Source organism: Cyprinodon tularosa, unplaced genomic scaffold (genome assembly GCF_016077235.1).
Source record: "Cyprinodon tularosa strain WSP-4 unplaced genomic scaffold, ASM1607723v1 ctg883, whole genome shotgun sequence".
NCBI lineage: Eukaryota > Metazoa > Chordata > Actinopteri > Cyprinodontiformes > Cyprinodontidae > Cyprinodon > Cyprinodon tularosa.
The window spans coordinates 89317-117122 of record NW_024039655.1 but is presented as its reverse complement, the minus strand read 5'-3'; the positions used below and the strand labels follow the sequence as shown (position 1 = coordinate 117122).

Here is a 27806-nt window from a genome sequence, read left to right as displayed (position 1 = left end):
TGTGTGTCGCTGAATGTGTGCATTGATGACTGAAAGACATCTTCTGCCTCCATTTATCTGTTTACTACAGTGTATTGAATTCATTGTGCTTGGAATCCTGAGGTTCTGAGTTTGAGCCCCACTTCCACAGACTGCCTCTCTGGGTCCCTGAGCAAAGAACCTTAACCCCGCACTGCTCCCCGGGCGCCGCACAATGGCAGCCCACTGCTTCCCATGGGGATGAGTTTAAATGCAGAGAGTTAATTTCGTTTCTCTGTACTTGTGACAGTGTAATGAGACAGATGAGGATCAGGGGCACTAGAAAATAAAAAAGTTAACAGATTTTTTTTTATTTTATTTCAGTATAATAAGGGAAAAAGGTCAGAATTCTGACTTTTTTCTCAGAATTCTGACTTTAATCTCAAAATCTTGGATCCACTGGCCCGCTGTCAAACATGTGAAGGAAGGCCAGTAACACATTGGTGGAAAATGACAGAATTAGGCGACTTCTTACGTGCCCGAGGGGTCCCTGGTGATGTTATTTCATTAATGTAAGAGCAGAAGGTCATTAAAACAAGAGAGCTAGTTTAGTCTCTAGACAACAGCTTGATGCTAACATGTTTGTAAACTGTCAGAATCCAGTCAGAATTCTGAGAAAAATCAGAATTCTGACTTCTAATCTGTTAACTTTTTTTTGTGTGGCCCTTATCAGTTTCCGTATAATGAATGGGGGGGGGGGGGGGGGGGGGCAATTATCGTTTTATTTTGAAGGCCAATTGACTTCCGATTGTCTTGGACATTAAAAAAAAGTAAGATTATGTGACGTTAAATTTAGCGCGAGATTTGTTTTCCTCAGAGCCGTTTCTGGTTTGCCTCTTTCCCACACAGCAGAAACATGTCTCGGCATGTTCCGAAGCTGACCTCAACTTCCTACCGGAGTTGTGTGAAAAATAAACAAATACATAAAATCCAACCATATTTCTCTGACAGTCAGTGACAGTAATAATGCCGAGTTTATAGAGTTATGAAGATAACTGATTGTGAACGTTGTAAGAAATGTGCAGCATTTAGCGGTTCTTGTGAATCTGTATAAACCAGTCCGCCATTAGGCTCCTCTTCCACTTGATTCTACCAGAACCGGGTCACACTGGGACTGGGTGTGTTCCGACCGGTACCTCAGGAATTCTATTTGGGTTCAAACATTCAAACTGATCTATGAAAGCAGCTCTTAAAGTAACTGTCAGCTGTCGCGTTTTTTATCGTTTGGGGACAAATGATTGGTTAGCGCTATGTTCTCGCGATATTACCCAACCAATCATGCAGCAGTAAGCGCCAACTCAAATCAAATACTTTCTCCTGAGGAGGAAGAGCGGCGTGTTTTGCTCAGATCCTGGTGGTGAACAGCTGCGCTAAACAACCACTGGAAGGTAAGCGAAGTTTTATCTGCCGCTTTCCAATTTATCTAAAAAACAATGAGTTATAATAATCACATTTTTTTTTTTTTTAGAGTTAATGAGGGCGAATGAGCCGACTGTTAAATTACCGTTTATTTTTATCCCAGCTGTAAATTAGTTATGGTTGTTTCTAACTGACTGAATCACTAAACTGTGTTTAAAAACTGTCAGCATGATGCATCTGCTAAAAAAAAAAAAAAATTAAAAAAGTCACATCTTCTGCGGTTTATTATTAAAATTATGAAGAATTTTGGAGCAGCCTAAAAGGAAGTGGAACGTTTCAACGTTTTTATTAAAATTATCTGTATTAAAGTTAATATCAAATGGACTTTTAGTTTACTTACAGTTTTTACTGTACTTATTCTTATAAAAATATGATTTAAAATCCTAGTCCACATGCGTCTTAATTCACATTATCCTCTAAATTTTCACCTTATGAAATATGAACTATCAAGGGTGTAACTTTGTGATGAAAGTTTATGGAGTCCAACTAGTAAAGAAGAACAAACTATGTTTTCTCAAGCTTCTTGCATTATATTACTAACTTGCATAAACTTAAAATCTGTTGCCATTTTTAGCTGTAAATGCTCCGTATGTGTAACTGATTTTATTTTATTTTTTGGTGGCATCTCTAATTTTTTTAACCAACCCGTCTCCTAACTTTTACTTAAACATCAAAATAACTGCTGGGTAATATTCACTTTGTGCTGCTGTGCGTCTCTCCTCCAACCACATAGCGACTCTGCACCCTCTGTTATCTTTGGCTAAAGTAAATGAGCAAAAAGGGGGGGAAAATGTGAAAATTATCAGTGGGGACATGTCCACACCAGTCCTTCAGAATGTTATGCCTGTGGTTTATATTAATTATTGGCTGCATCTAGAAATATCAAAGATATTTTCAATTCAAATATAGATATTAAATAATACAATATAACTTAAATGATATCAGTTCAGTTTATTCTGTCCAATAAGCTGCCTGTAGTGTCTTTAAATGTCCAGCAGGTGTCAGTATTCTGACAGAATCCATGCAGTATCAATACAGTTTGGCTTCAAGACGCCTCATTAACCCATCATTACTGTGAATCCATCTATACCGATATGATTTTACCTTTATCCTTATTAAGGTTATTGTTTAATTCTTCTGTGATTGTGTTTTTTAGGCCACATAATGGAACCTGTTACGATTTCACGGCGAAACCAATCCAGTAAGAAAGTAAGTTTGGATTAAATCATTACTTAAAACGTTAAAAGAAGCTACACCGAGTTCCCAACTGTCATTTCACTTTGGTTTGAACTATTTTTATTTATCAGGGAAACAAGGAGAACACTGAGCCTCCAACTGGAGCCAAGTCATTCATTAAAACGGGCAAATCATCAGTTGTGCCATTCCAGCCCAGAGGCAACAAGAAAGAGGATGCATTGAATCAGAATGATCTTCTCAAAGGAAAGAGTAAACCGATGGATAGGAAGGCAGCGTCTGCAGTGGTTCCAACTAAAGCACAAACACTCAGACCCACTGAAGCTCCGAAGCCGCCATCAAAACCTGCTCCAGGGATGTACAAAGGCAGGATCGTTCAGTCAAAAATCGGATCCATTTGGAAGTCCAGTGATACTCTGAATGCAGCAGCTGCACCCAAACCAGAAAGCGAAAAGGTCAGAGACACAGCCAAAAAGAACCGCTCTAGATCTGTAGCTGAGGCTCCAAGGCAAGTCCCCAACAGGCAGGTGCCAATGAGGTCCAAGTCTGTTACTGATAAACCCCATCAGGTGAGCAGGCCTGCTGTCGGCGCCCTCCGTCCTGCTGGATTCTGCTCCACACGGCTTCCTACTAGAACCATCCCTGCTGTGGCTTCCACCAAACCGGGAGGGAATCAGAACACGAAGCCAAAGGTTCCGGCGACTGAGAAGAAAGCCTTCAAACCTGCAGTCTCCAGCACGCTGAGTCAGTACAGAGCCACCATGGAGACGGCCGAGGAAAAAAGGTAAAGTATTAATAATGCTAAGAAAAATAAACACTTCTTTGATTAACTGTTAGTAAAATAAAACTTCCTGTTTCTGCAGAGCAAAGCTGGCCAAGTGGCTGGCTTCCAAGGGCAAGACCCTAAAAAGACCTGCCATGACAACCGTAGTTCCTCCAAGAACCAAGCTTTCCACCAAAGCTACAGTGGGTCCAAAGGTTCTGGGCGGCGTTGAGCTGCAGCTCGCCGCACCGTGTAAAGCTGAACCTGATCCAAGCCTGAAGACGCAGGATCGGGCGCCTGACATCGAAGCTCCCTCTGAGGAAGTTATCAGAGCAGCGTCTCCAGGGATCATGAACACCACGCTGGATCTGCTGGACGACTCGGATCAGACAGAGTCTCAGGGCAGAGTAGATGATGTGAGCAGATTTCCACCCCAGCAGACAAAAACATGTTAACCTAAAGGGAAAATAACACATTTTCACGTTCACAGATTGTTCTGAACCTCTGTGACGCCCTGGAGGCCATGGTGACTCCATCCAGAAGCAGCGATGGTAAAATATTGGCTTACTACTGAGGTTTTCAACTCATTACATGCTGAACCGCTTTAAACCGATCTCATCCCATCTTCAGATGCTGAGCTAAAGAGCGACCAAACAGAGGGACCTGGAAGTGAAGAGATTAAGGCTGAGCCGGTCGAAGAGGCGGAAATCGGAGACCTGAGAGTGAAGCAGGAAGATGAGGAAAGTGATGAGGATGTGATGGAGACCACGCCACCAGCTGATGCTTCAATCATCAAATACAGCGTGAAAACGACTCCATATCTGCAAAGGTGAATCTCTGAACTTTAATGTTTTTAGCTTTTTTACTAACTTAAATCTTTTTGTTTTTTAACCGCCCCACTCTTTAACATTTTTAGTGTTAAAAAAACCATTGAAGGCGAGGCCAGCACGTCGCGGAGAAAGGGCAACATCAAAGACCTGAAGTTTCTGACACCCGTGCGCCGCTCCAACCGCATCCAGCGAATCTCCTCCCACCTGCCCTCCATGCTCACAGACCACGACCCCTGCGTGTCGTCTCTGGCCGAGCTGGTGAAGCTGGACGAAGATCCCAACGCCTACATCTACAGGAAGAACCCGGCTCTGCTGCAGGAGCTGCCAGACCAGGATTAAATCAAATGTACCGGATTTCCAACCTAAATGTAAAGGACTTCCGCTTTTGCACACTAAACATGGACGTTATTTTACTAACCTCAAGTTTCAATAAGAAACTTTATTTTATTGTTATGGGACTTTGAGTTTAAGCATGATGCAATCTTTAAATGTAAAACACAACTCCTGTGTTCATGATTAAATGTTTTAGGAAGACTCTAAGATGACTTTAATGCACACTAAGCTAAACCTGTCAGGGGGTGGGTCCTGCTCAGACTCTGAAATAAAAACCAGCATCAGTTAAACAGTTCAATCAATCCCAGTTTAATTGATTACACAGTAAAAAAAAATCCAAAGCACTCTTTATTGAACACTGCTTTCAGTTACAAACCCACTGGAAAATTAGACTTCCTGGTATCAGCCTGGATGTTGTGACACCAGCTTCCTCTGAAGATGGACATTTAGAAACAAATTAACCCCCAAAACAAACGGAAAAAAAACCCAAATCACTTTACTGCAGTTTCCTCCCCTAAAGTATAAAAAGTACTGTTTGCAGTCAGGACTCTGACCACATGGGAAGGTGTTCAGTGCTGTAGGCTCATGGGTAACGTTGGCGTCTGGAGACTTTATGTCCTGGAAAGGCCCCGGTTGTCCAGATCTTTCACCTAAAACAGAAATAAGAAGGTCCTGAGTGTTTGTTTAGGATAAGTCCCACAAAGAGTCGATTTCAGAAGTAAAACCATCAGAGCTGTAATACGATTATCGAAGGAGTCGCTCTAATGCAACATGTTCTTTGCATGAGAACCTGAAAGAATTCTAAGCTGCTATTGCACCAGTATGTTGAAGTTTTAAATAAATGCATTTTCCCATTGCACCTTGATTTGTTTCTTTTTTTAAAGAAGAAAAAAATCATTGTGGAGTTCTGTCTGTCCTACCATAATTATTCCTGACAAAATGTTTTGTAGATGGAAATTCACAAAATAGAGATCTTACTTAAAGTCAGAGGGAAACTGTTCCAACCATTATTTATATCTTTATATAAATAAAACATGGCAAAATCCTTTGTCATCTTCACCGTCGACAGGCTGCAGCCATGTCCCAAATTCCTCGTTTTCAAGCCACTTTTGTTTGTATTTTAATTCTCCCATCGGGGTTGATGTTAAGGATTTTTACCACTTGCCCGAAGGACAAGTGACCTTCACATTTCATTTGCCCAGAAACAATTTTTACTTGCCCAGTATAATGTTTGATAAATATAGTTCCTAAAATTCATTTTTGTACATATATATATCAATGAAACATGTTTGTTTTTTAAATGTTTTTTTGTAATTCAGTAAGTTTCCAGGTTCCTGGTGTGTATCTGCATGCATCAGATAATGAACTCAAGCCTACATTACCGTGTTAACATGCTTTTCAATCCTTCCTGCACATTCTTTTCAAACTAAACTTTGCTTTAAACTGTTGTGTGCTTGGAAAAAGATAAATTGTAATGTTAAAAATCTAAAAAAAAAAACTTCACAGGTTAAAAACTTACACTACTACTACTCACCAATTTAACATGTTTAGCTCTATAACATTTAAATGCACCACTCCAATGTCTAAGAGAATAAAATTTAATGAACATTTTTTAATGTATGACCACTGTACAGAAGACTGCCATATGATAGAAATATTTACACTGATCGCATACTTCGCATTATTATTATTTTCCTTATCCCTGACTGATCATTTTTAATCTAGCGTGTATTATAGTATAGATTAAATTCATCATCCAGCTGCTGCTCTGCAGAACTCTCTCCCCAAGAGCTGAATCACGCCATCTAGTGGAAAATCATGCAGCTTTTTCAAATCACGCGAGAATGTGTACAAAACAACAAAAATGGCGCCGGCAACGCTTGTGGGTCGTTTTCAACGAATGTCGGTGATTTTAAAGTAATTTTAAGTGATAATTTTTTTTGCGATCATTGCACTTGCCCGGCGGGCAAATGCAATGAAATTTGTACTCTCCCGACAATAAAAACTACTTGCCCCGGGCGATCGGGCAATGGTTAACATTGAGCGCTGCCCGTTCTCTAGCCTTTTCTCCACCTCAACCCTTTTTTTTAATAAAGCATTTTAAATGCCACAATGACCACATTTAATAAATTTTAATGCCAATTAAGGCCTTAATTAAAAGAAATAAGATATTAATTTTATTTATTTTAGTTAACACCTCTGCAGCAGCCTACTGGCTTACCTTGTATATCCTGACCAGCCAGTGTTCTGTTGTGTAGGCCTCCTCCAGTACGTCCAGTTCAAAGTCCTTGTTCCCAATTTCAGCATTTCTCACTCTGTCGTAACCAGGAGGCCTCTCTGCAGAGAACATCAGTCTGAGTGGAAAACCATTGATGCACACGCTCCTATCCACATTTAGCTGTTCAGACAAAGTACTTTAAATAAACGGGTCCATTTTAGGCCCTAAAACAGAACAATGAGCGGCCTTGTTTTTTTAGTCAGGCCTGATTACAGCTAGTCTGCATTTGCAAAATAAAGGGGCGTGGCCAATAACTCATCAGCTCTGTTATCATTACCCCTCTACAAGGTTTATCCTAATTGATCTAATGATGGCGATGGGGTCATTTTCCATCATTATCTAAGGCGGAGCGATTCATCCTGTCAAACGTCGACCCAGTATGCTGCTGCCCTCACTTACTGCCCTCTGTGTAGACCTGTCCGAAGCGGTAGTAGCACATCTTGTACATGAGGCAGTTGAGCAGGACGGGGGAGCCCTCGCGGTCCACTCTGAACTCTCCGGTGGGAGTGTAGTAGTCGTGCTCCTTGATGTGTTTGCCAGTCTCTGTGCTCCCTCCGATGCGAACCATCCACAGGAACTTATTGATGTCTGTATTGCAGAGAACAACAATTATACAAAGACTCAAAAAAAAAAGAAGAAAGAAAAACTGTTTATTTAGCGGAGCAACATTTCCTAGCAGGTAAATTCATTTCAGTGCAGTATAAGACTGGATTTAAGGTGCATGGTGTTAAAGAGCAGCACTTATGGAAGCGTACCGTCTGAGGAATAACCCGTCAGTCCTCCGAAGATGACCAAGACGTAGCTTACGTCCAGCTCCCTCATGATCTCATAGGCTTTCTCCTCGGTGGACGCCATGGCCTGCAGAAAACAGAGACTCCTGTATTCGGCACTGAAAGCTTTTCAAACAGGAACAACCTGAAGTTAAAGTCGTAGAGAAACGGCTGTTCCAACAGTTGACGTTCTGAATTCTCCCGAATGGTGCCCGACTTTACACGAGTGAATAAAGTGAACGCGAATGGTTGTTTATCAAGGGGGCGGGATTGTTGTGGTGGAAGGTTTGCAAGCAAGTTTGGTTGTGGCCGCTTTCTTTGAAGCATCTTGCTAACCAGTTAGCAACTTAGTGCTAGTAGGTTCCCAATGGGAAATTGAATTGGGACCAAGTAGAACTAAATTGGTGACTTAGAAACAACACTGTCAAGGAACGCTATGGACAGGAAACATGCAAGAGGAGGAGAGTTTAGTGTCGGAGGTCGTTGATGAATGTCCTCCGTCTCCTTTCAATGGAGCACCCACAGAGCTCAGAGTATTAAGTTAAAAGTTCTCTTTTCTGTCGCTTTTGTTCAATAAAAGTACATTTTAAACAAAATGTACTTTTCAAAGTGTTCGGGCTGACGTATGTCAATGGAGGCGAGAACATTATACTTCTAAGTGTCACTATATGGCCCAATTACCGATTTAATGCATAATTAAAAAAAAAAAATTTCCGATGTTGAGAGGACGGCGGCAACCAGCCAGACCTCCGAGGCTAACGGCAGCCAGGGCTAACATTAGCCCGTCTGCAGCAGCCCTCTCTCTGCATAGCCGTGTGTGAAGGACCGCTGGCTCTAATGGCGATATTTTTGTTTTATTTGGCAAAAATAATTATTTGATTTGCGTTTATCTGACTGTTAACTTTTATTACCTCAATACATGAAAAAAGTAAGAATTTATTATTATCTAGAGACTATTAAACAGGAGGGGAAAATGCAGCTCCAGACGAGACGAGCGGGTGGTGACGTCGTGTTCCAATGGACCCATATTTATGCTGCTGCTCCCATTCTCCCAGAGTCCACACTTTCCTGTGTTCTTCTCAAGAACATACTCGGCGAGGACACGAGTCCGAACAGCCAACAATTCGCTCTCTAACTATACACCTGTAAAGGTCACCACTACTCTGCAAAGATTCTTATTTCAACCACTGCGTATATTTGCTATGACATATGAATCAAGATGCTATGACCAGAAAAAAATTGATTGACAGATGACCCTTGATATACGATTGGCTGAATTTGTGTGTTTGGGCTGACGTATAACTAACTGGCCTGCATAAGGTAACAGATTTTAAGACAGGATGTTTTTGAAAATACAAATTTTCTGTCTAATAAAGTGTACATTTATATACATGTTTAAGCCAGAATGATTTGACATTTAAATAAGACTTTTTTTAAAATGCAGAAAAACTCACCTGTCCAACCCTGGAGATGTGCGTGTTGTTCCAGGTGTTGTTGTCCACTAGAATGGTCCGATTAGCCATGGCGGTGATCTGATAGCCGTAATCCCACCACGACATGACCTTGGCATCCTGAAAGAGATCAAAGTTGCTTTTATAAAAATGGCAGAACGTCTCAAAACGATTCCAGCACTGAAGCTGCTTCTGCTCCCTCCCTAAATTTCCTTTGGGGCGTCAGACCTCGGGGGTGTTGTGTCGCAGCCAGTAGTAGGCCTCTCTGAAGTCGTCGAAGATGATGCGGCTGCCGTCACCTCCGCGGGCCGACAGAACGATGGAGGGAGACGAGTAGGCTTCGCTGGTCACCCAGGTGGAATGGAAGGTGTAGGTGATGAGGAAGAAAGCCATGACCAGAATCATCCCACTGGCTACCTGTAGGGTGCAGCAACACATGATGGAACCAAGAGGAATCAGTTACCCGATGAGACTGACAGAAATCAGGAAGTCCAGGAGCTACGCTTCCTAGAACCACATGAGGCTCATTGAATTAATCATTTATAATTCATCTTAAAACAGATACAAAAAAGAAGCATATAAAAATCACAGCATTTAATAAGGTCAGTTACCGTGGCAACTCTCTGAGTTAAATTATTATACCAAAAAATTGCATAATTTGAGAGGAAGTTAAGTGTTAAATCTGTTTTAATGGATATATAAACTAGGGGTGGAACGGTTCACAAAATCCACGGTTCGGTTCACGGTTTCGTGGTCATGGTTTTCGGTTGGGTTCGGTATATGTTGATTGTTAGCCTGACGTTGGTCGTGTTGCTGTTAGCATAAACAAAACGTGTTGCACAATGCTTGCACTGTTGCACTTTTATCCACAACTTTCTTTCTGTCGTCATCGTAGGTCACTCTAAATGCAAAGTGCTCCCATACAGCAGACCTATAAAGTGCTGCTGGCGCGTCTTCCAACTCCTGTTCTTTCCCACTCGCCATACCCACACAATTCTCCAAAACAACTGATATTTTCCCCTGCTACACCCGGCTAAGCTGCTTCGCTTCTTCTTCTTGTTTACTACTGGTGGTTGGCTTTGGTCACAGTACCGCCACCTTCTGCTCTGGAGTGTAATCGCTTCCCCTATGAGAAAAAGGAGCAGCGCATGAACCGGACGCAACACACGCGAACCGAACAGAGACAGTCGAACCAAACAGTTCGGACGGTTTTCATAAACCGTTCCATCCCTAATATAAACATCAAAAGTTGGTTAGAATTACTATTTAGACCATTTTGCCCTAAAGTCTTGAGTTTCAGCAGCACAGTAGACTGATGCATCAGCAGGCTGATCAGTTTTCTTGTACGTATATCAGCTGAAAAACAAGCAAGTGTTTATGGATTAATTAGTTCATTCAGCAGCCGCGCCTCTAGGTCACATGAAGCAAATATATCGCCGCTCCCTCCATCTGACATCAACTGTTAGTGTTTTGTTTTGTTTGGAAATGTTTGTGTTTAAACTGAAAACAATCATCATTCTGTTGCTTTTTTATTTAAACAGAGGAAAAGAAAGCAATTAAAAACATTAGGAGCACATATTGCACTGCAAAAACAGTCCAGAAATAAGTAAAAAATGGCTTAAATTAAGTATATTTAGCCTTAATTTGAGCAGGTAAATAAGATGATTTGCCAATGGAATGAGTATTTTCACTCTTAAAATAAGATAGTTAGATAATATTTACTTGAAATAAGACAATAAAATTGTTTTTTCTTATTTTAAAAGGAAATTGTCTTGTTCCATTGGCAAAGTGTCTTACTTACCTCCTCAAATCAAGGAAAAACGCACTTATTTTAAGAAAAAATAACTTATTGAGATTTCTAGTTTTTGCAGTGTGGGCACTGGCTAGATGTCATAAAAAAAATAAAAAAAAGTGGACCCCTAATGTGGACATGGAGCCAATATGGATCCACTTCAAAGCTACCAAGACATGAGCATCCATCTAAAAGGTCATCCAGGCTGGAAAAGGAAAGGAATCAGAAGCAGCCAAGAGGCTCATGCCGCTTGGAGCTGTTAAGATCCCCGATTAGGGGGGAAATCTGTTACGATGGTAAACCATAAGACATCTAATCTACTCTTCGATCTGGCTTAGTTGGACAAAGATGAAGCTGGATTAAGATAAATATGATACAATCATGGGAGAAAACCTATGAGGCAGCTAAAGTCGTCAGACTGAGGTTTTTCTTCCCAAAGCTGCACCCGAAAAAAAAAAAAAAAAAAGACGTTTTGGGAAAAAGGGACATTTTTAGGGCTGCAACTAACGATTATCTTAAAAATCGATGAATCGGACGATTATTTTTTCGATTAATCGATGAATCGGACAAAAAATATTTTTTATATTAACCTCTTTATTCCAAAATAAACATTTTAGACAGAACAAACAAGCACACAAGTACAGGTTGCTCATTAACTGCACTGGTGCAATATGAAAAATAAATGTTTGTGTTAAAACTACGCAAACTTACATGAGAAATGTAGCTGTACATCCACAAAATATAGGGTACTTTGTTTCATAAAGCGCAAAAAAAGACATTTTTGTTTTTAAAGCCCCTAAGGGGTTCAAACAATAGGCCACCCATTTCAACAAATGAGTTTTTTTTAGACTAGAAGAGTTCTGCCTTTTAAGACAGGAAAGTATAGCAGTTAAAGTTGCTGCTTGAGAAAAAACTGAACCATAGAGATAAAAATAGCCCTGTGATTCAAATTATAAATTGTATTTGGAATAAAAATGAGAGAACTAGGGGTGCTAAAAAACACATCCTCCAAAGATAGATATTTACATGGGAATGTGGCATATCATTAATTGACATATTACTGATCTTGCTGGATTTTATTCTGCTTTACTTCCATAAATTGCAGGATCTTCTTTACTTTATCTTTGCCAGAAGATTTAAATTTTAAAAGCCTTGCCCTCATAATTTGCAAGTTAATTTATTTATAAAGAAAATATAAACGCTGCTTAAGCTAATTCAAATGAAATTAAAAGTAAAATAAGTAGCCAACCTTATCACTGTCTGTAACCTACTAACACGGTAAGGAAAGCATCAGATGAGCTACCTGAGAAACTAACGTTACGTTTCCCCACTTTAAAACAAAACAAACATGGTGGTTCGGTGCCATGTTAATTTGTTTTGACAAAAGTTGCACGTTACGACTTTTTTCACTTTACAAAGCGCAGGCTATTTTAAATATTGTGATCAATTTGCGCCGCCAATCCCGGTGCATGCGCGCTTCATTTGCAGTCTGGACGCTGAGTGTAAACATCCTGCGGCTCTGACAGCAGCACTGAGAGGGACTCATGCGGGAGAACGGGGTTGGGATGGGGGAGGCGCCCCACGGCAGAGTAGGAACGATGCATGCTTTCACGCAAGAGTCTCCAAAAGCCGCCAGTGACACTGTAAAAAGTCGCCAGATTTGTCGCTAGTCGCTTTTTTTGAAAAATAGTCGCTGGAGGGGTCTGAAAAGTCGCTGAGTTGGCAACACTGCACCTGCGGCGCTGACTCGTATTTTTTTTTTTCTTCCCCCGTTTCAGTCAAGTGGCAGTGATGACGGCGGCGGCGGATGACGCATTAATCGCGCAACACAACTAATTGATGATGAAATTCGTTGCCAAAGCTTTTAAAAGTCGATTTTTATCGATTTTATTGATTAGTTGTTGCAGCCCTAGACATTTTTTATCCTTTGTAAGGAACCATCATCCCTGTTAGGATGGGATTGGTATTCATGGGAAACTGGGGTAAAAACAAAATGTTTGAAACTGTAACTAAGTTCAAACACACAATAAATACTCCAGCTTCAACCTGAACTTGTTTCTATATGAAATTAAAAACAAAAACAACAAAATGTTGAATTACAGGTAAAGTTTTTATGAACCTTTGAAGATCTAGAGAGCAGCAGGATGAAGACACCTGGCCAACACATAAATGTAACCGTGTGGTAAAATAGTTTGGAAAAACCTTGCAGTTTCTATACAGATGATTATATAACAGCAACAAACGTTTAAACTTCAACTCGGATGTACGGAGCCATTCCCCACATACAAAGCCAGGCTTAATTTTTAAGTACATTTTTAAGTACCTCATTTTTGATGGGGTAGGTGGAGTCCTGCTGCTTCTTGGCCTTCTTATCCGGCCGGCTGACATCCAGATTTTTCATGTAGGTGGTTAACACCTGGGACACACCGATACCCGACAGAATGCACATGACTGGAGCCAGAACCAACATCAGACGCACCTGAGGAGAGGAAAAACAGAGGGAGTCATTTGTCGGTTTAAATTTTAAGACATTAAAATTTGTTCCTTCCAATAATTGAGACGCTTTCATTGTTTCCCACTAGAGGGCACTGCTGTTTGTTCTTAAGTCCCACTAGTTCAGAGAAGTAAATCCATACTGGAAACATGCTAAAGCAGAAACTTGAATGGATCCAGAGTCCGGTCCAGATTATTTACACCGTTTAAAGGCCTCAATGATGCAGAATGAACTTGATGTGGTTCTGTTTGTAAATATAAACTCTCGTTTAAGATTTTACCTAAATCGTTCCCATTTAGTTGTACTGCATTACAGAAGAGCATAGTTTCTCTGCTTTTCTGATCAATTCTCTATTTTAAACTGCAAAGTATTGGATAGAAAAGGTCATGTTAGCAATGAACTAGCCTTTTGGGAAATAATTCACTGGAAAGAGACAAATTTTAACTACTGAGTTCAACCAGATCCCCCCAATCTATAAACATTGCTAACACAACAAAGTCTCTCCCAACCCTGATTGCTGGATTACACTAATAACAGAGAGCTATGACAGTTCAGCTCGATTTATACGCAACGCATCTGCAAGGTCTGCGCAGCCTAGCTACATCGTTTTTTGCCGCCACGCTGTTCCTTGCACAAAGAAATTTCACATCATGCACCTAGCAAGATTTGTAGTAACGCAGACAGCTCCTCTAGGAGAGCGGGCAGCAGCTCCTACCGGCGAGTCTTCACAAATGTCTAGAGAAATCCTGTTATTTAGTGCATAAACCTCACCACTTTTAACAGATCATGAAACATTCTTGGAGAGAAATGACTGTCAGCCTTCGATGGCAGTAAATAGTTGTGAACGGCAGTGTTCTTTACTTCCTCGTGTAGTGTGGTGCTATAAGCTTACAGTTTGTTCCATACACGCCCCCCAAGAGCCAACCCGAATAAGGGAAAAGCTGCAGCGTTTTGACAGGCGGCTCATTTTCTATAGGGATCGTACCTACAAACACAACTCGACCGTTAGCGCCCACCTTATTGAAGCCAAGGACCAAAGTCTGACAGCATATGAGAGCGACATACCCTGCCGCTTCTCATCTAAGTCTTGTACTAGCCTAGTAAACTAGCCCCACCCGACAGCGGACAAAATCATAGTGGTCTAGCCTCAATCAATGCCCCAGGCCCTAGAACTGGCGGGCAAATCAGAATGCAGGGATGTTTTGAATTTCTGGATGCAAAGCGGGCGGGGTTTATAGGGCGTGACGACAAAGCTGCATAACGAGAAAGAACAAGGAAGATGGCAACAACTACTGAACAGTTCTCGTTTGACTCAGCTTTGGAATCAGTTTAGGAAGGATTATAATTGGGGTTTTCGTTGAAAGGAAGAGGCTCTACGCTCATTCATTTTTAAGACGGACATATTCGCCGTTTTACCGACAGGCTGTATGTTTACACTCCCCCACCAGCTTTCTGTCGCGCTTACTACGTCAGAGTCAGTTGCTCTCATTGGTCAGAGCGTTGGCCAATAGGCGCAGACATGGTTTGACTAAATTACACATTTAGTCTAGTTTATCAAGCTAGTCTATCATAGCTATTTATTGATCAACCTTAAAGCTTTCTGGCTCGATAAGTCTTATAAATAAGGGCATTAATGCGTAAGAAAATAATTTATTTTGTTTATTCATTTAGCACTTCATACAGATGACACCAGAAATTGTGAGTACATAATGAGTTTCTACTTTTTTAACTTAGCATATTGTAAACAATTATTTAGCCCTTCATATTATAGAAATATGCTCTTGATTAAAGAGAAAGCTGAGGCTTTAAAGGCACACTATGCAACATTTTTCAGTTAATTAATGTGTTCCATAACGTTATGGATGATTAAATGAGTCATTTCAGGTTGAACAAAGGTTTTCTCGGCCGCCCTGGTGGTCTGTGGGGGAAATACTGCACTTGCAACTGCAGGAGCACCGACCCGCACCCACAGGCTCAGAAGTCTTGTGAGAGTCAGTCTTGCTTTACGGCGAGAACTGCTACACGCCCCCAGTGAAAAGCATGCTCGTTGCTAGCACAGTGGCGATCCTTGTGCAGTTATGCTACGTTCACGCAGCAAAAGCAGCAAAATCGCGTCTGCTGCTTCATTTTTGCTGCTTGTACCAGTTAGTTCTGACGTGAGGCTGAAGCAGCTTTGCTGCTCTGGCTGCACGGTGCAAAAGTGTGTCTGACGCGCCTTGGGCGGAGCTTCACTATCCTTTCTCTGCCTTGCAGCTATATTTGCTGTGATCATTTGGAATAAAGTAGTTTTAATATGTGTTTAAATGAGAAAATACACCTGAAAACGTAATCAGTGCAGTCAGTTCATTCAGATTATTATCCTGCCTTCAATATTTTTTCTGTCGGAGCCGCTCAGACCCCCACATACCAGCGGTGCGCCGACAGAAGGGATCCCTTCATCAGCAGCCTCTGGCCGGGTCACCTCCTCGCGGTTCACCACGGCAGCTGGTAGGTGTTTTTCATCTAAATAATCCAAACTGCATATTCTGCCGGCAGATTTCTGCATTTTAAGTTAATTTAGGCGTCAATAAACTGTTTAAGAGGAGAGATCATAGCCTCTGATCATCAGCGCTGTGTCTCTCTCCCTGCGTCAGATGATTAAACGCGCCTTTCAGCTGCTCAAAACGCACTGGGCCTGCTGCTCAAAACGCGCCGCGGGACCTTTTGCTGCGCCTTGACGCGCGTCAACCATTGACTTTGCATGTAAACTCGCTGCTTCTGTCGCGCCAGCTGCGGTGTGAACGCAGCATTAGTCATTCGTTGCGTTCGCCTGTCTGCTAAGCTCAAAACAACCGCGCCTGGCTTGACGGAGAAACCAGGAGAACAGCTGTGCATATTTACGACATTGCACTTTTACTTTCGCCCTCTGTGGGGAGCCTCGCTGGAAAATCAACACTGGTTGCATAGTGTACCTTTAAGAAAGATTCATCCCTAAAAATCATACAGATTGGAAGGGAGACAATTAACAATCAACTGAAGACCAGTTTAAGGACAGAACGATGAGACATTTAGAAAATTGGATCTTCTAAAACCGGATAGTTAAAGCCGGCCATACAATGTAGGTTTTTTTCCCCTTTTCGGGCCGACTTTCAGCCTGATTGTACAATGTGTAGTTTACGGAAGGTAACGAGGGGGCAATCAGCCTCTCACTACCCCCTCCCGATCAGGAATCGTAAGGTCAGGAGAAAATCAAACGTTTGATTTTTGAAATTCAGCCGTTGTGGGCAAATCACTCAGTGCGCAAACAAGGATTCTTCTTCTTCTTCTTCCTGTCAGATGAAAACAAAGAAGCATGGCAGGGGTGCAGGGAAATGGAGTTTTTCCTGTAAAATTGACAGACAGTAGTAGCCACATTTGGTCAGCTATGTCTTTGTCCAAATATGTTGTCACCTTTTCTTTTTAGGGCTTTCAGCACAAATTATCACTCTAGTGAGCTTCATATTCCCCTTCTATTCTATTCTATTGGCTTCCGGATAGACGCTTCAGAGCAGCTCCATCTCACTGCGGAGCAGAGTTCGACGTGGTTTCTAGACGTACAGTGTGAGCAGGTAGATCGCATCAGAGCGTCGGGTCGCACAGTGTGAGAACATCCATCGTGAGCTGTGAACTTTTAAACCCTGCGGTTTTGTCGTGCAGCTTAAGCTGTAGCTGCGTGCAATGATTTAAAAGAAAAAAAAATAATAATAATCATACAGAGTATGCCTGGCTTAAACAACCTTTTTTTCCCCAAAACTACAACCAGACCTTATCCAGACCTCCAACTTTGAATCATTCTGTGCATCTGATTGGTTAGTATCTGGTTGGAAAGTTGCTGAGGGAGCAGATTTAAACCGTATTCAGAAATCAGCATCTCTCTCTCACACAAATCCTTAAAAAGCTTTTATTTCTTCAACCTTCCTGAAAGCACATGGAGCATCTTGGCATTTTAGAACCCAGTTTGTTAAAAACAGACGTACCATGACAGCCGAGAAGTACATGCTGGTCACTCCATACATGATGATGAAGATCCTGGCATCTGACAGGTTGTTAAAGCAGTAGTACAGACCAACTGGAAGAAAGGAAGGAAAGGTAACCTGCAGGTAAACCCACAGAGATCATGTCCCAAAGACGCGGTCCAGGGATTCTGCTGACTTGCCTGGAAACATGAAGACCAGCAGCTGGAGGTCAAAGTAATACGAGGACCAGGTGGTGGGCTGGTGCTCTGAGACCGAGGCGATGATGGGGATGTTGTTTTTAGCGTAGGAGGGGTCCAGCAGAGAGTAGAACCGGCCGGTCCATGGAGAGATTTTACCTAAAAGGAAAATAATGAGGCAGGTAATTAAAGGATTGATACATATGGGTTTTATATTTTATGTTTTTCGACAATCATACAAGTTTTGTATCACAAATGAAGTACTTTTTTTATACAAGTTTGTATCGAAGCAGGAACATGTTTTTTTACACTGTGTCCATGAGCTCTGGGGAACAGATACTGGGCATAATGAGCTCTGGGGAGGGTCAGTAGCTCTGGGGATGTAACACAGATGAAGCAGTGATTGGTACCAGGTACTGGGCATGATGTAACTTGTTTTTGTATCTGATCATTATGTAATTTTGTTTTTGGTTTCGGCTGTCCACGAGCCCTGGGTGGGTTTGGGGGATGCCGGTTCCATATTTTGGTTTCTATAATCATGCGCTCCAGGCGTGAGAGGGAGCGGTTACTTTTCCTGATTGGGTGAAAGATTTTACTTTGAAGTGTGGCATAAATGGCAGGGGCTTGTTGACACCGGTGGGGTCTGCTAGGGTTGCGTACGGACGCCTAGCTGCGCAGGTTGCTACCCTGCCGGGATCGACCGGCCCTCCGATCCTTGAGTCACGGTAGGGGGACAATATAAATTGTATTGAGACAATATAATTTGTATTCAGCACCGTGCCTTGATTGATATGCTTGCTTTGCTGTTTTCTGTGGCAGAATAAAACGACACATTTTAATTCTAGCAGAAACAGTTTGTGTGTTCATCTTTATTGCCGACTCATCCCGATCCTGCCTAAATTTCATAATACAAGGATGCATAGATGAACTGAGAGAATGCTGTAGGAATTTCAGATCAAAGATTTATTTTAAGTTGAATTTTGCCTGTCAAAAATGCTATCAATTTAAATTTCCATTTAAAAATTGAAACTTTTCTTTTTCTCGCCTTCCTACCGACGTTAGGACGTTAGATGTGCTCTTTACAACAAGAGTCTGAATGAGGAAGATGAATTGAACCAAACCATCTTCCTTGCATCTTCCTTTGTCAAATGCAAAGTTTCTGACCTTTGAGTCCTGAATAATAGTTTTATTCAGATGGTTATGAGTCAAAATACTGATGTTTGAAGTATGAATACTTTTCAAAGTACTGATAATCAAACTGAATCTGGATATAAAACCAATTAAGCGATGCCAAAGATTAGTGATAAAAAGTTTAGATTCTGGTAACTTTAGATTTCTGAGATTATTTGCACATTCGAAGAATAAAACCTCAGGACGCATTATAGGGATGCATTTATTTAATAATATAATATTTAATAATTTTGAATGAATGCTGTGACACCATAACCTGACAACAGCCAGATGCATGTCTCACTCCGCCTAGCTCCACTCACATACATCTGGGAACCCGCCATAGGAATTGCCTTTACTGAAGGCTGGGCCTTATCAAAACTCCTTGCATATGATTGGATAAGCCACTTGTCTGTCATCTTTATTGACGTGCTATTTCAACCACTCACACCGAAGCTAACCCGTGACGCTGTGAGAGGAGGAGCCATTTGGTAGATCAAGCTCTTGCCAAATCCGGTCGGGAGAAGGGCCAAAACATCGTTTCCACCAACAAAAGCCTTCAAAGCCGTTCTCTGATGTTCTTTTAATGAAACAATATCAGATAGATTGGACAACACAGAAGAAATAGCAGCATCAATGCTAACGCTTGCTTCCTCAATGCGAGCCGCCATTGTTGTTGGAATCTCACGGTCGCTTCTCCACTCCAGGACACACCCGCCCTGCGTCCTGATTGGACAGACCATAAATTCGGTTGGGGAAATCCCTTTCAATGAGCGGGTTCCCAGATGTATGTGAGTAGAGCTGGGCGGAGCGAGACATGCATCTGGCTGTTGTCAGGTTAGTGACACCAATCCTGGAGAGAAATATCAGCTGTGCTGCTGCCATCAACACTTTTGTTTATACATGTTGGAGATTAGCCTGTTTTTGTTAGCCTGCTTCTGTCTCCTTGAACCCCAGTCAGCCTCGGCAGATGGCCGCTCACACTGAGCCTGGTTCTGCTGGAGGTTTGTTCCTGTTAAAAGGGAGTTTTTTCTCTCCACTGTCGCTACAAGCATGCTTAATGTGAGGGATAGCCTTCGAGTCGCGTTTTCCTTGGTTGAAAACTTTCAATGAATTTGACTGTATGATCTGGTTGAACTGTAAAGTGCCTTAAGATGACATGTGCTGTGAATTGGCGCTATATAAATAAACTGAATTAAATGAAACAGCTCTCCTTACAAACTGACGAAAAGACGGGGTTAGCAGAATGGACAAATAAAAGTTCAGCAAAAAACAGTGCAAAAAATGAAGGAAAAAAAAGTTATAAAAAATATTAAGATAAAAAAAAATCCTTTGAATCTTTATAACCGAATTCCAACACTTGCTTATTGTGACAATTTTCTTTACCAACATTGGGTCTTGATAATTGATAGAGCTCTAGTTTGATTTTAGTTTTTTTTTTTTTCTGCAAGGACTCTTCATATTTCTTTTCACTTTCCCTCCGAGTACATACATTAAAATAAAAAATAAAAAAGCTGTATAAGAATTTGGACACATTATGCCTAGAATGCAAATAATCCCAAATACCAGGTAAACCCAGGCAGGTTAAAATGTTGTGCTCACTAGTTTAGTTTCTGACCAGATGGTCATCAGAAGCAGCCAAAAATATTCGGCTACTTCAGTCAGTCTACATTTAAAAAAAAAAACCCAGCATTAAGCATTAATCTAACAACCGTACCTGTGAGCATGAGAACAGCTCCCACAGACAGCAGGATGAAGCCCACCAGTGAAATCACGCTCTTGAACAGGATCTCAAATTGCTGTGCATTGAGTTTGCTGCGCAGATAATCCACAAAGGCATGAATCTGGCACAGGCCAAACACTCCGAAGGCGGCCATGTGTTCCGATGACTGCACTGGCTGCAGGAAGAGGAAACACAGGCAAAGGGAAGATAGTCACAAATATGCAAACTTTCTTCTCTTACTAGAAAAACTGCTGCGTACCTGAAAGCCGACAAAAGAGATCTGCATGGAGAGGATGGTGCCCAGGCAGTACACCGTGCAGTAAGCCACGTAAATACGGTGAGAGAACCTTCCTGTGAGCATCAGCACCAACACATGGAGGGGGATGAGGTTGATCAGGAACACGTAGCCTCCCCACGACGACACCTAAACACACAAACAGCTCACATGCACCGCTGCTCGCTCTGAAGCTACAACACATGTGATGCAAACGCCTGAGCCGGCTCACCATGTAGAAGTAGGCCAGAGCACACATGGACGACCAATAAACGGAGCCCGTCTTTACAGCTTTGATCCACATGTAGTAGGTGAGCAGCATGCAGAAGATGGCGATGCCTGAAGGGGAGAGAGGATCAAGACTTCAGCTTTGCTCCATTTAACAGCCCTACTGCAAACTTACCCACATTCTGTCACATTACAACAGCAACAATCACTAGATTGCCTCACAATTTTACATGGAGAAAAATAACCAAAACAGCAGCATAAATACTTTTAACAGAAAGGGAAAATACAATATATAAATAACAGTAATTATGCATGTAGGAAAAATATTTTAGGCAGATTAAAATAAGGAGATGAGTTCCACAAAAAACCCTCTCAGAATCAGAGCATGTGAACAGAGCGGAGCGTAATTCCCGCTCAGGAGGATGTTCGCTTATTCGATCCACCGCTCAAAGTTGCTCCAGGACACTCCGCTTAAAATTTGCCCAGAGCTCAGCTTCATTTTTGCTGCCGTTCCGGCGAAGTCGCTCCACGCTCGCTCAAATTTTCATTAGAAGACATTTTCTGATAGCCAGATTAGCCAGACTAAATGTGAGATTAAATGTGTAATTTAGTCTGGCCCCGATGAATGAGACATCGGAAGATGGTTGATGAGAACAACCCGCTGTTTTTCAAACCATGTCTGCGCTTATTGGCCAACGCTCTGACCAATGAGAACAACTGACAGTGACGTAGTAAGCGCGACAGAAAGCTGGTGGGGGAGTGTAAACAAACAGCCTGTCGGTAAAACGGCGAACAGTCATTCTTAAAAATGAATGAGCGTAGAGCCTCTTCCTGCTGATGTTTCAACGAAAACCCCAAGTCTAATCCTTCCAAAACTGATTCCAAAGCTGAGTCAAACTGTTCAATAGTTGTTACCTTCCTTGTTGTGCTTTCTCCAGCGTCACGCAGCTTTGTCGTCACGCCCGCAAAACCCTGCCCGCTTTGCATCCAGAAACACATCTCTGCGTTCTGATTGGCCCGCCAGTTCTAGGGCCTGGGCATTGATCGAGGCTAGACCACTCGCAGGGAAAAATTATTTTGTTCGCTGGCGGGTGGGGCTAGTTTACTAGGATAACTTTCTGACATTTTTCCTTCCCAATTCTGCCAGGGCCCTGGGACACACGGCGTTTGATTTAATGATGTGACCGATACGCGTGTGTATTGTCTTATTTAACTGGCTGTTAAATTACCACACTGTTTCCCAGCTGTGAACATAACACCTCACTCCGTTCATGTTGCCCTGCATTTCCCAATTAATTATTCATTTATTTTACCAGACTACATTAAAAAAGGTCACTTCACATCCCATTGCAAATGAGATAATAGCGTATAATGCATGTATGCGTTCCATTTTCAGTAACAGTAAACCCACTCTCTATTGTTAAGTATAGTTAGCGTATGTTTTTATGATATTTTATTCCACTTTTTAATCACATAATATGCAATCATCATCTTAGCGATTTTGTGGTAAAGTTGAAACATAGACTTACAAATGTTTTAATCTAACATTTTTAATTGACATGAGAGCATCGGAGCGAAGCGAAATCCTCGCTCTGGTCCTCCATATTTCGCTACACGCTTCGTTACGCTCACATGCTCTGCTCAGAATAAAGATTCGATTTGAAAGAATCTGAAAATGTTCCAGTGACAACCTGTGAACTGAGACCCAGATATGATCATGTACCTTCATTATCATAAGAGCCAGCAACTGAACGGGAGATGTAACCCGGAACCACTGCAATCATGGCCGCCGCCAGGAGCCCAGCACCTGCATCCTACAATCAAACAGACGCAGGAGAAACAAACACCGTTACAGGTTAACAAAGGAGCCTTTATATAACTTTAATCCCAGAGATTACTTCAATGTGTCAACAACAACAAAATAAAAAAAAAGTTAGACTCCACACACTTTACAGAAAATATTTAGCCTCACTCTCTGCTGTTGGTGTTACTTTGAGAGTAACTTTGTCATTTTCTAAGATTTTATTTCAAATTTTATATTTCTTATATTTTTCAGCTCTTATTTCTGTCCGTTTTTAACAGATTTATATTTTTTATTCATCTTTTTCAGATTGAGTTTAACAAATTACATCCTTTAATTCAAGCCAAACACAAATTCTGAGTCTTGATGCGCAAATTAATCGATAAAACTGCTGTTTTTAATGTCCAGCAAATGCAAATTTGAAAATAATTCAATTGGGAAAAAGATTTCTGAAAAACAATTAAATAAAAACTGAAAGTATAACATCAAAGAACACAAAACGTAGTTTGTTTTTTTTTAAACTAAAATGTAAGAAAACTAATTATGGGGAAAAGAAATCTGATAAAACAGAAAAGTCATTCATTCATTCATGTTTTTAAAATTTTAAAGTTTCATTTCTGGGCTTTTTTAAAAATCATCTACAAAATATGTTTTATCAAATGTCTATTTACAAAACATATTATTTGCTCGCAACATGATGGAACAAAATTTGCTCCATTCTTTGTCCAAAAAAATTAATTACATCTTTAACAAGAAGGGAAAGCCTGAAAAGGTCAGCAGGCAATTCAGAATCTCCCCTAGAATCAATTCATCAAAAGAATTACAGTATGTAACAGATCGTTTTCTAAAAAGTGCAACAAAAAAACTGAGTCATTTTATTACTTTTCCTGCATAAAACCCAGAGATTATGAGTCTTTTTGAATCTAAAAGGAAAGTGTGGCCTGGTTTCTTCCCTGAGAACAGGTTCAGGTTTTTACCTTCAGCTCCTTGGTGAGGTGGTAGGTGACGATAGCGGTGAAGGAGGAGAAGAGGGGAGCGAGAAAGACGCAGACGTTCCGGATGTCGATGGTGATGTGGAAAAAGTGGAGAACGTGGTAGAGGACGGCGGACGTCACCATGAGCCCTGAAGAAAGAAATGAGAGGAAGACCATTTAGTCAAGCAGCGCTGCCATCATCCACTGGCTTCCTGGTGAATTTATGGACACAAACTAATTTCTTTAAAATGATGAACGTTTCTAGGAACATTTTACATCTGATCCATTCGCGTTTCCTCAGAGGCAAACTATGATATGAAAATAGGTCCATTTCTTTTAGAACCAGAACCATTATAATGGACTGAGATCGATATAACTGGCATTTGTTAAAGGCTGGTTTATACTCAGAAACCAGGAGGTCTGTGTGTGTCGCAGTGAACGCAAATGTGTAAACTTGTGTAAAATTTGTTCAAAAACTAAATCTTGACATAGAATTTTGTCACATGGAATTAAATGCTTAAGTTTCCCTATTTGTTTTCAGTTTGCGACCCTTCAACTGCAGCAAAAGATGGGTATAATCTACAGCTTTTTGATCATCTTTACGAATATCCTAGTTTGCATATTATTGCAGAATCAACTGTTCTTGTCTGTGAGCTACAGAAGAAAAGAATAATCAATGTAAGCTAAAAAAAATCTCCACCTGGATAAATGGTTCCCCCGATGATCCTTCCCAGGGGATACCAGGCTCTGTCATCAAACCAGTTGTGAAACTTATAAAATCCTTCTTCTGCCAGGAAGCGGGTGGTACGGTAGTTGAAGTAACTGATGAGGAGAACTAAGTTAAGATGAGACAAGCCACCATAAGGACAGCATTTCACTGAGAATCATCAAACAACACTTACGGATCAAACTCATGGATGACGCTTTCAAACCTCAACACAGAAAAGAGCCTGGTGGAGAATGCTGGGGAGGACAAGAAACAAAGATCTAGCCTGCTCTGCTTTCATTCATTCAGCAATAATGTCGAGTTAAAGGATGCTGAGGGCTCACAGAGGACAGCGGCCATAGACAGGATGAGCAGCTTCAGCAGTGTGTCCTGCTTCTCATAGGACAAACGCAGGAAGCCCAGTTTGGTCATTGTGGCGAGATTAGGGACAGCTCACCGTACTACCTGCTCAGGGAATAAAAAGCAGTGACACACAATGATCAGATCCAGCAAATGAAAATTTATTTAACTGATTTCAAATAATAAAATGAAATTTTTGGTGTCCCACATCAAACAGGTTTCTAGAATTTCCTTCTTTCATCTGAGGAACATTGCAAAAATTAGAAATCTCCTGTCCAGGGGTGATGCTGAGAAACTAGTCCATGCATTTGTTACTTCAAGGCTGGACTATTGTAATTTTTTACTATCAGGAAGTCCACAAACTGTAGTAAAAAAAAAAAAAACGCTGATCCAAAATGCTGCAGCCAGAGTCCTGATGAAAATGAAAAAGAGAGATCATATCTCGCCTATCCTGGCTTCTCTTCATTGGCTTCCTGTTAAATCCAGAATAGAATTTAAAATCCTCCTTCTCACATATAAAGCCTTAAATGGCCAAGCTCCATCTGATATCAGAGATCTGATTGTTCCTTATGTTCCTAACAGAGCACTTCGCTCTCAATCTGCAGGTTTACTAGTGGTTCCTAGAATTTCTAAAAGTAGAATGGGAGGCAGATCTTTTAGTTCTCAGGCTCCTCTCCTGTGGAACCAACTACCAGTTTTAGTCTGTGAGGCAGACACCCTGTCTACTTTTAAGGCTAGACTTAAAACTTTCCTTTTTGATAACGCTTATAGTTAGAGTGGCTCAGGTTATCCTGAGCTATCTCTATAGTTATGCTGCTATAGGCTTAGGCTGCTGGAGGACATAGGGACCCCTATTTCATCATTCTGCTTCATTATATCTCTATTCTCCCATTCTGCAGAATCTGTTAGTTCAATCTCTAACATTATCCTCTCTCTGCTTTTCCTCAGAGTAGCTTTTCCTCGTCTGTTCCTGTTTGGCTGTGACTCCATCCTGGAGAGAAATATCAGCTGTGCTGCTGACATCAACACCTTTGTTTCTAGATGTTGGAGACCTGCCTGTTTTTCCAGTGTAGCCCTGTTTCTCTGACTGTGACCAACTGGATGTGCTCTCTTCATCCTCTGGCATGGGAGCTGGCTCGGAGCTCGTCTGCCTGGCTGTGTGTTTCCTGGATGGGGCCGCGTTTTATAGCTGCTTTTCGTATCTCTGCTTCTTTCTGTATGTCTGCTTCTGTCTCCTTGAACCCCAGCAGCCTCAGCAGATGGTTACTCACACTGAGCCTGGTTTTGCTGGAGGTTTCTTCCTGTTAAAAGGGAGTTTTTCCTCTCCACTGTCGCTACAAGCATGCTTAGTGTGAGGGATTTCATTTGAATTGAGTCAATGCAAGCAACTGTTTTTTTCTTGGATAGAAAACTTTGAACTGGATGATCTGGTGAACTATAAAGTGCCCTGTGATGGCATGTGATGTGAATTGGCGCTATAGAAATAAACTGAATAGAATTGAAAACCCCATAGAATGGCAGCCAGAGTCAGGATCTGAGCTTCCATTTTCAGCCCAACCAGCTAAGGACACGCAATAGGTATGGCGTCAGAAACCAGGAAGCAGCCACTCTTCACCCCATGCAGAGGTCTGCGCTCAAACATCTGATTTAAACCTGGAGCTGAAATCACAGAGAGCTTCTGTTTGAAAGGCTATCTGTCCAGTTAGCAGAGAAATCAGTCAAACTAGCCTTAAAATGACAGACATTAACCAGCCTCCACGGCAAATGTGTTTAAACACTGAAATACTCGCTGCATTTAGACAGTGTGCATGCATGACTGGGTGAAGGAATACATGAAAATTAAACAATGAAAGCTTTTCAGCATCTCCTAAATTAGCTCTGATGCAGTTTTTGGTTCATGTAAATGTAGAGGCGAAGCCTCACAAGCTAACATATTAGCTCCCTTTTAGTAAAGAAAAAACCCACGATACTCTTTTTTTAACATTTCTTTTAAATGATACATATATTGCAAATTTGGGAGAGAAAGTATCAGATTCTGATCAGAATAGCATGTAAATATTAAATGATTAAAAGCAGACACTTACCCGCTCCGCCGCTCCTGCTACTCATACACTTTTCACACACAACCTTTACTCCAACGTAATCCCGCCTCCTTTTACATTGACGTGCACGTTTATTGGTTAACTGTCGGGTAAATATTAGCCAACATGAATGTGATTGGTTCTTTGGTTGTCAATCAGTTGTTACTGTCTACGTTGACGCTGCGGTGTAGTGACGTGTCCTTTGAGTTGATGTGGAAACGTGTCTCCCCCTGCTGTTGGAAAATTATATTACCTAAACTACAATTAATCATCATGGAGTCAAAAAGGTATTAAATGTATAAAGATAAACACGAAACAGTTACATATAATAAAAGGGCATACATATATAAATAATGAATGTGTCAATAATTTCTTATATGACTATATTTACACATATTTATACATGAAATTACATACAAGAAATTATTTTATTAAAGAAAAGATAGAATAAAGTTGAAATCTATTCTATCATGAAAAACAGAAATTAATTCAAATATAACATTGATTGATCTTTTTATGATGGAATAGAATAAAATAAAGCTGAATTGTATTCTACCGAAAATCATTTAAAAAAAAGAAATGCATTCAAATATAAAATCAATATATGTTTATTTCATTTATAAATATTTCAGAATTAAGTAGATTATGGTTCCTTTTTTTGCAGTGCATCATGAATTTAAAATGTAATCACATTAAAGTGCAACATTTATTTTCCCATTAAGTCCATCTTAGATTAATATAGTTGATATTAATCTTCACTTTAACAGATAAACCCCTCCCACTGGGCTTAAAAGGCTGGTAGATATAAATTTGAGATATTGCAGCAGAAAATAGATAGTTGAAGTAAGTATTTACATTTGTAATGAAGTAATTAAAAAAAAACAACTAAAGTGTTAAAGTTGGTCTGATAGAAATGACCCTCTAAGGCAAAGCTGAAACAAATTATGTTTTGAGAACTTTAACTATTAAACTATGT

At 40.9% G+C, this 27806-nt stretch overlaps 2 protein-coding genes across 2 annotated transcripts; one reads left to right on the top strand and one right to left on the bottom strand.

The window, feature by feature from the left end:
* The first annotated feature begins 1300 nt into the window (after nucleotides 1-1300).
* On the top strand, nucleotides 1301-5416 carry si:ch211-266i6.3 (cytoskeleton-associated protein 2). Its single transcript, XM_038273677.1, has 7 exons — nucleotides 1301-1406; nucleotides 2594-2646; nucleotides 2745-3415; nucleotides 3495-3810; nucleotides 3885-3945; nucleotides 4025-4223; nucleotides 4311-5416. The coding sequence occupies exons 2-7, from the start codon at nucleotides 2602-2604 to the stop codon at nucleotides 4561-4563; spliced, it is 1545 nt and encodes a 514-aa protein (XP_038129605.1). The 5' UTR covers nucleotides 1301-1406; nucleotides 2594-2601; the 3' UTR covers nucleotides 4564-5416.
* On the bottom strand, nucleotides 4843-26985 carry stt3a (STT3 oligosaccharyltransferase complex catalytic subunit A). The gene is made up of 18 exons (XM_038273676.1): nucleotides 26834-26985; nucleotides 24734-24854; nucleotides 24586-24646; nucleotides 24384-24505; nucleotides 23687-23832; nucleotides 22632-22722; nucleotides 20913-21019; nucleotides 20666-20830; nucleotides 20401-20581; nucleotides 17517-17672; nucleotides 17338-17429; nucleotides 13172-13327; nucleotides 9285-9473; nucleotides 9060-9176; nucleotides 7591-7693; nucleotides 7235-7423; nucleotides 6779-6894; nucleotides 4843-5207 (listed from the first exon to the last, which is right to left on the bottom strand). The coding sequence occupies exons 2-18, from the start codon at nucleotides 24819-24821 to the stop codon at nucleotides 5169-5171; spliced, it is 2118 nt and encodes a 705-aa protein (XP_038129604.1). The 5' UTR covers nucleotides 24822-24854; nucleotides 26834-26985; the 3' UTR covers nucleotides 4843-5168.
* Between the last annotated feature and the right edge of the window lie 821 nt (nucleotides 26986-27806).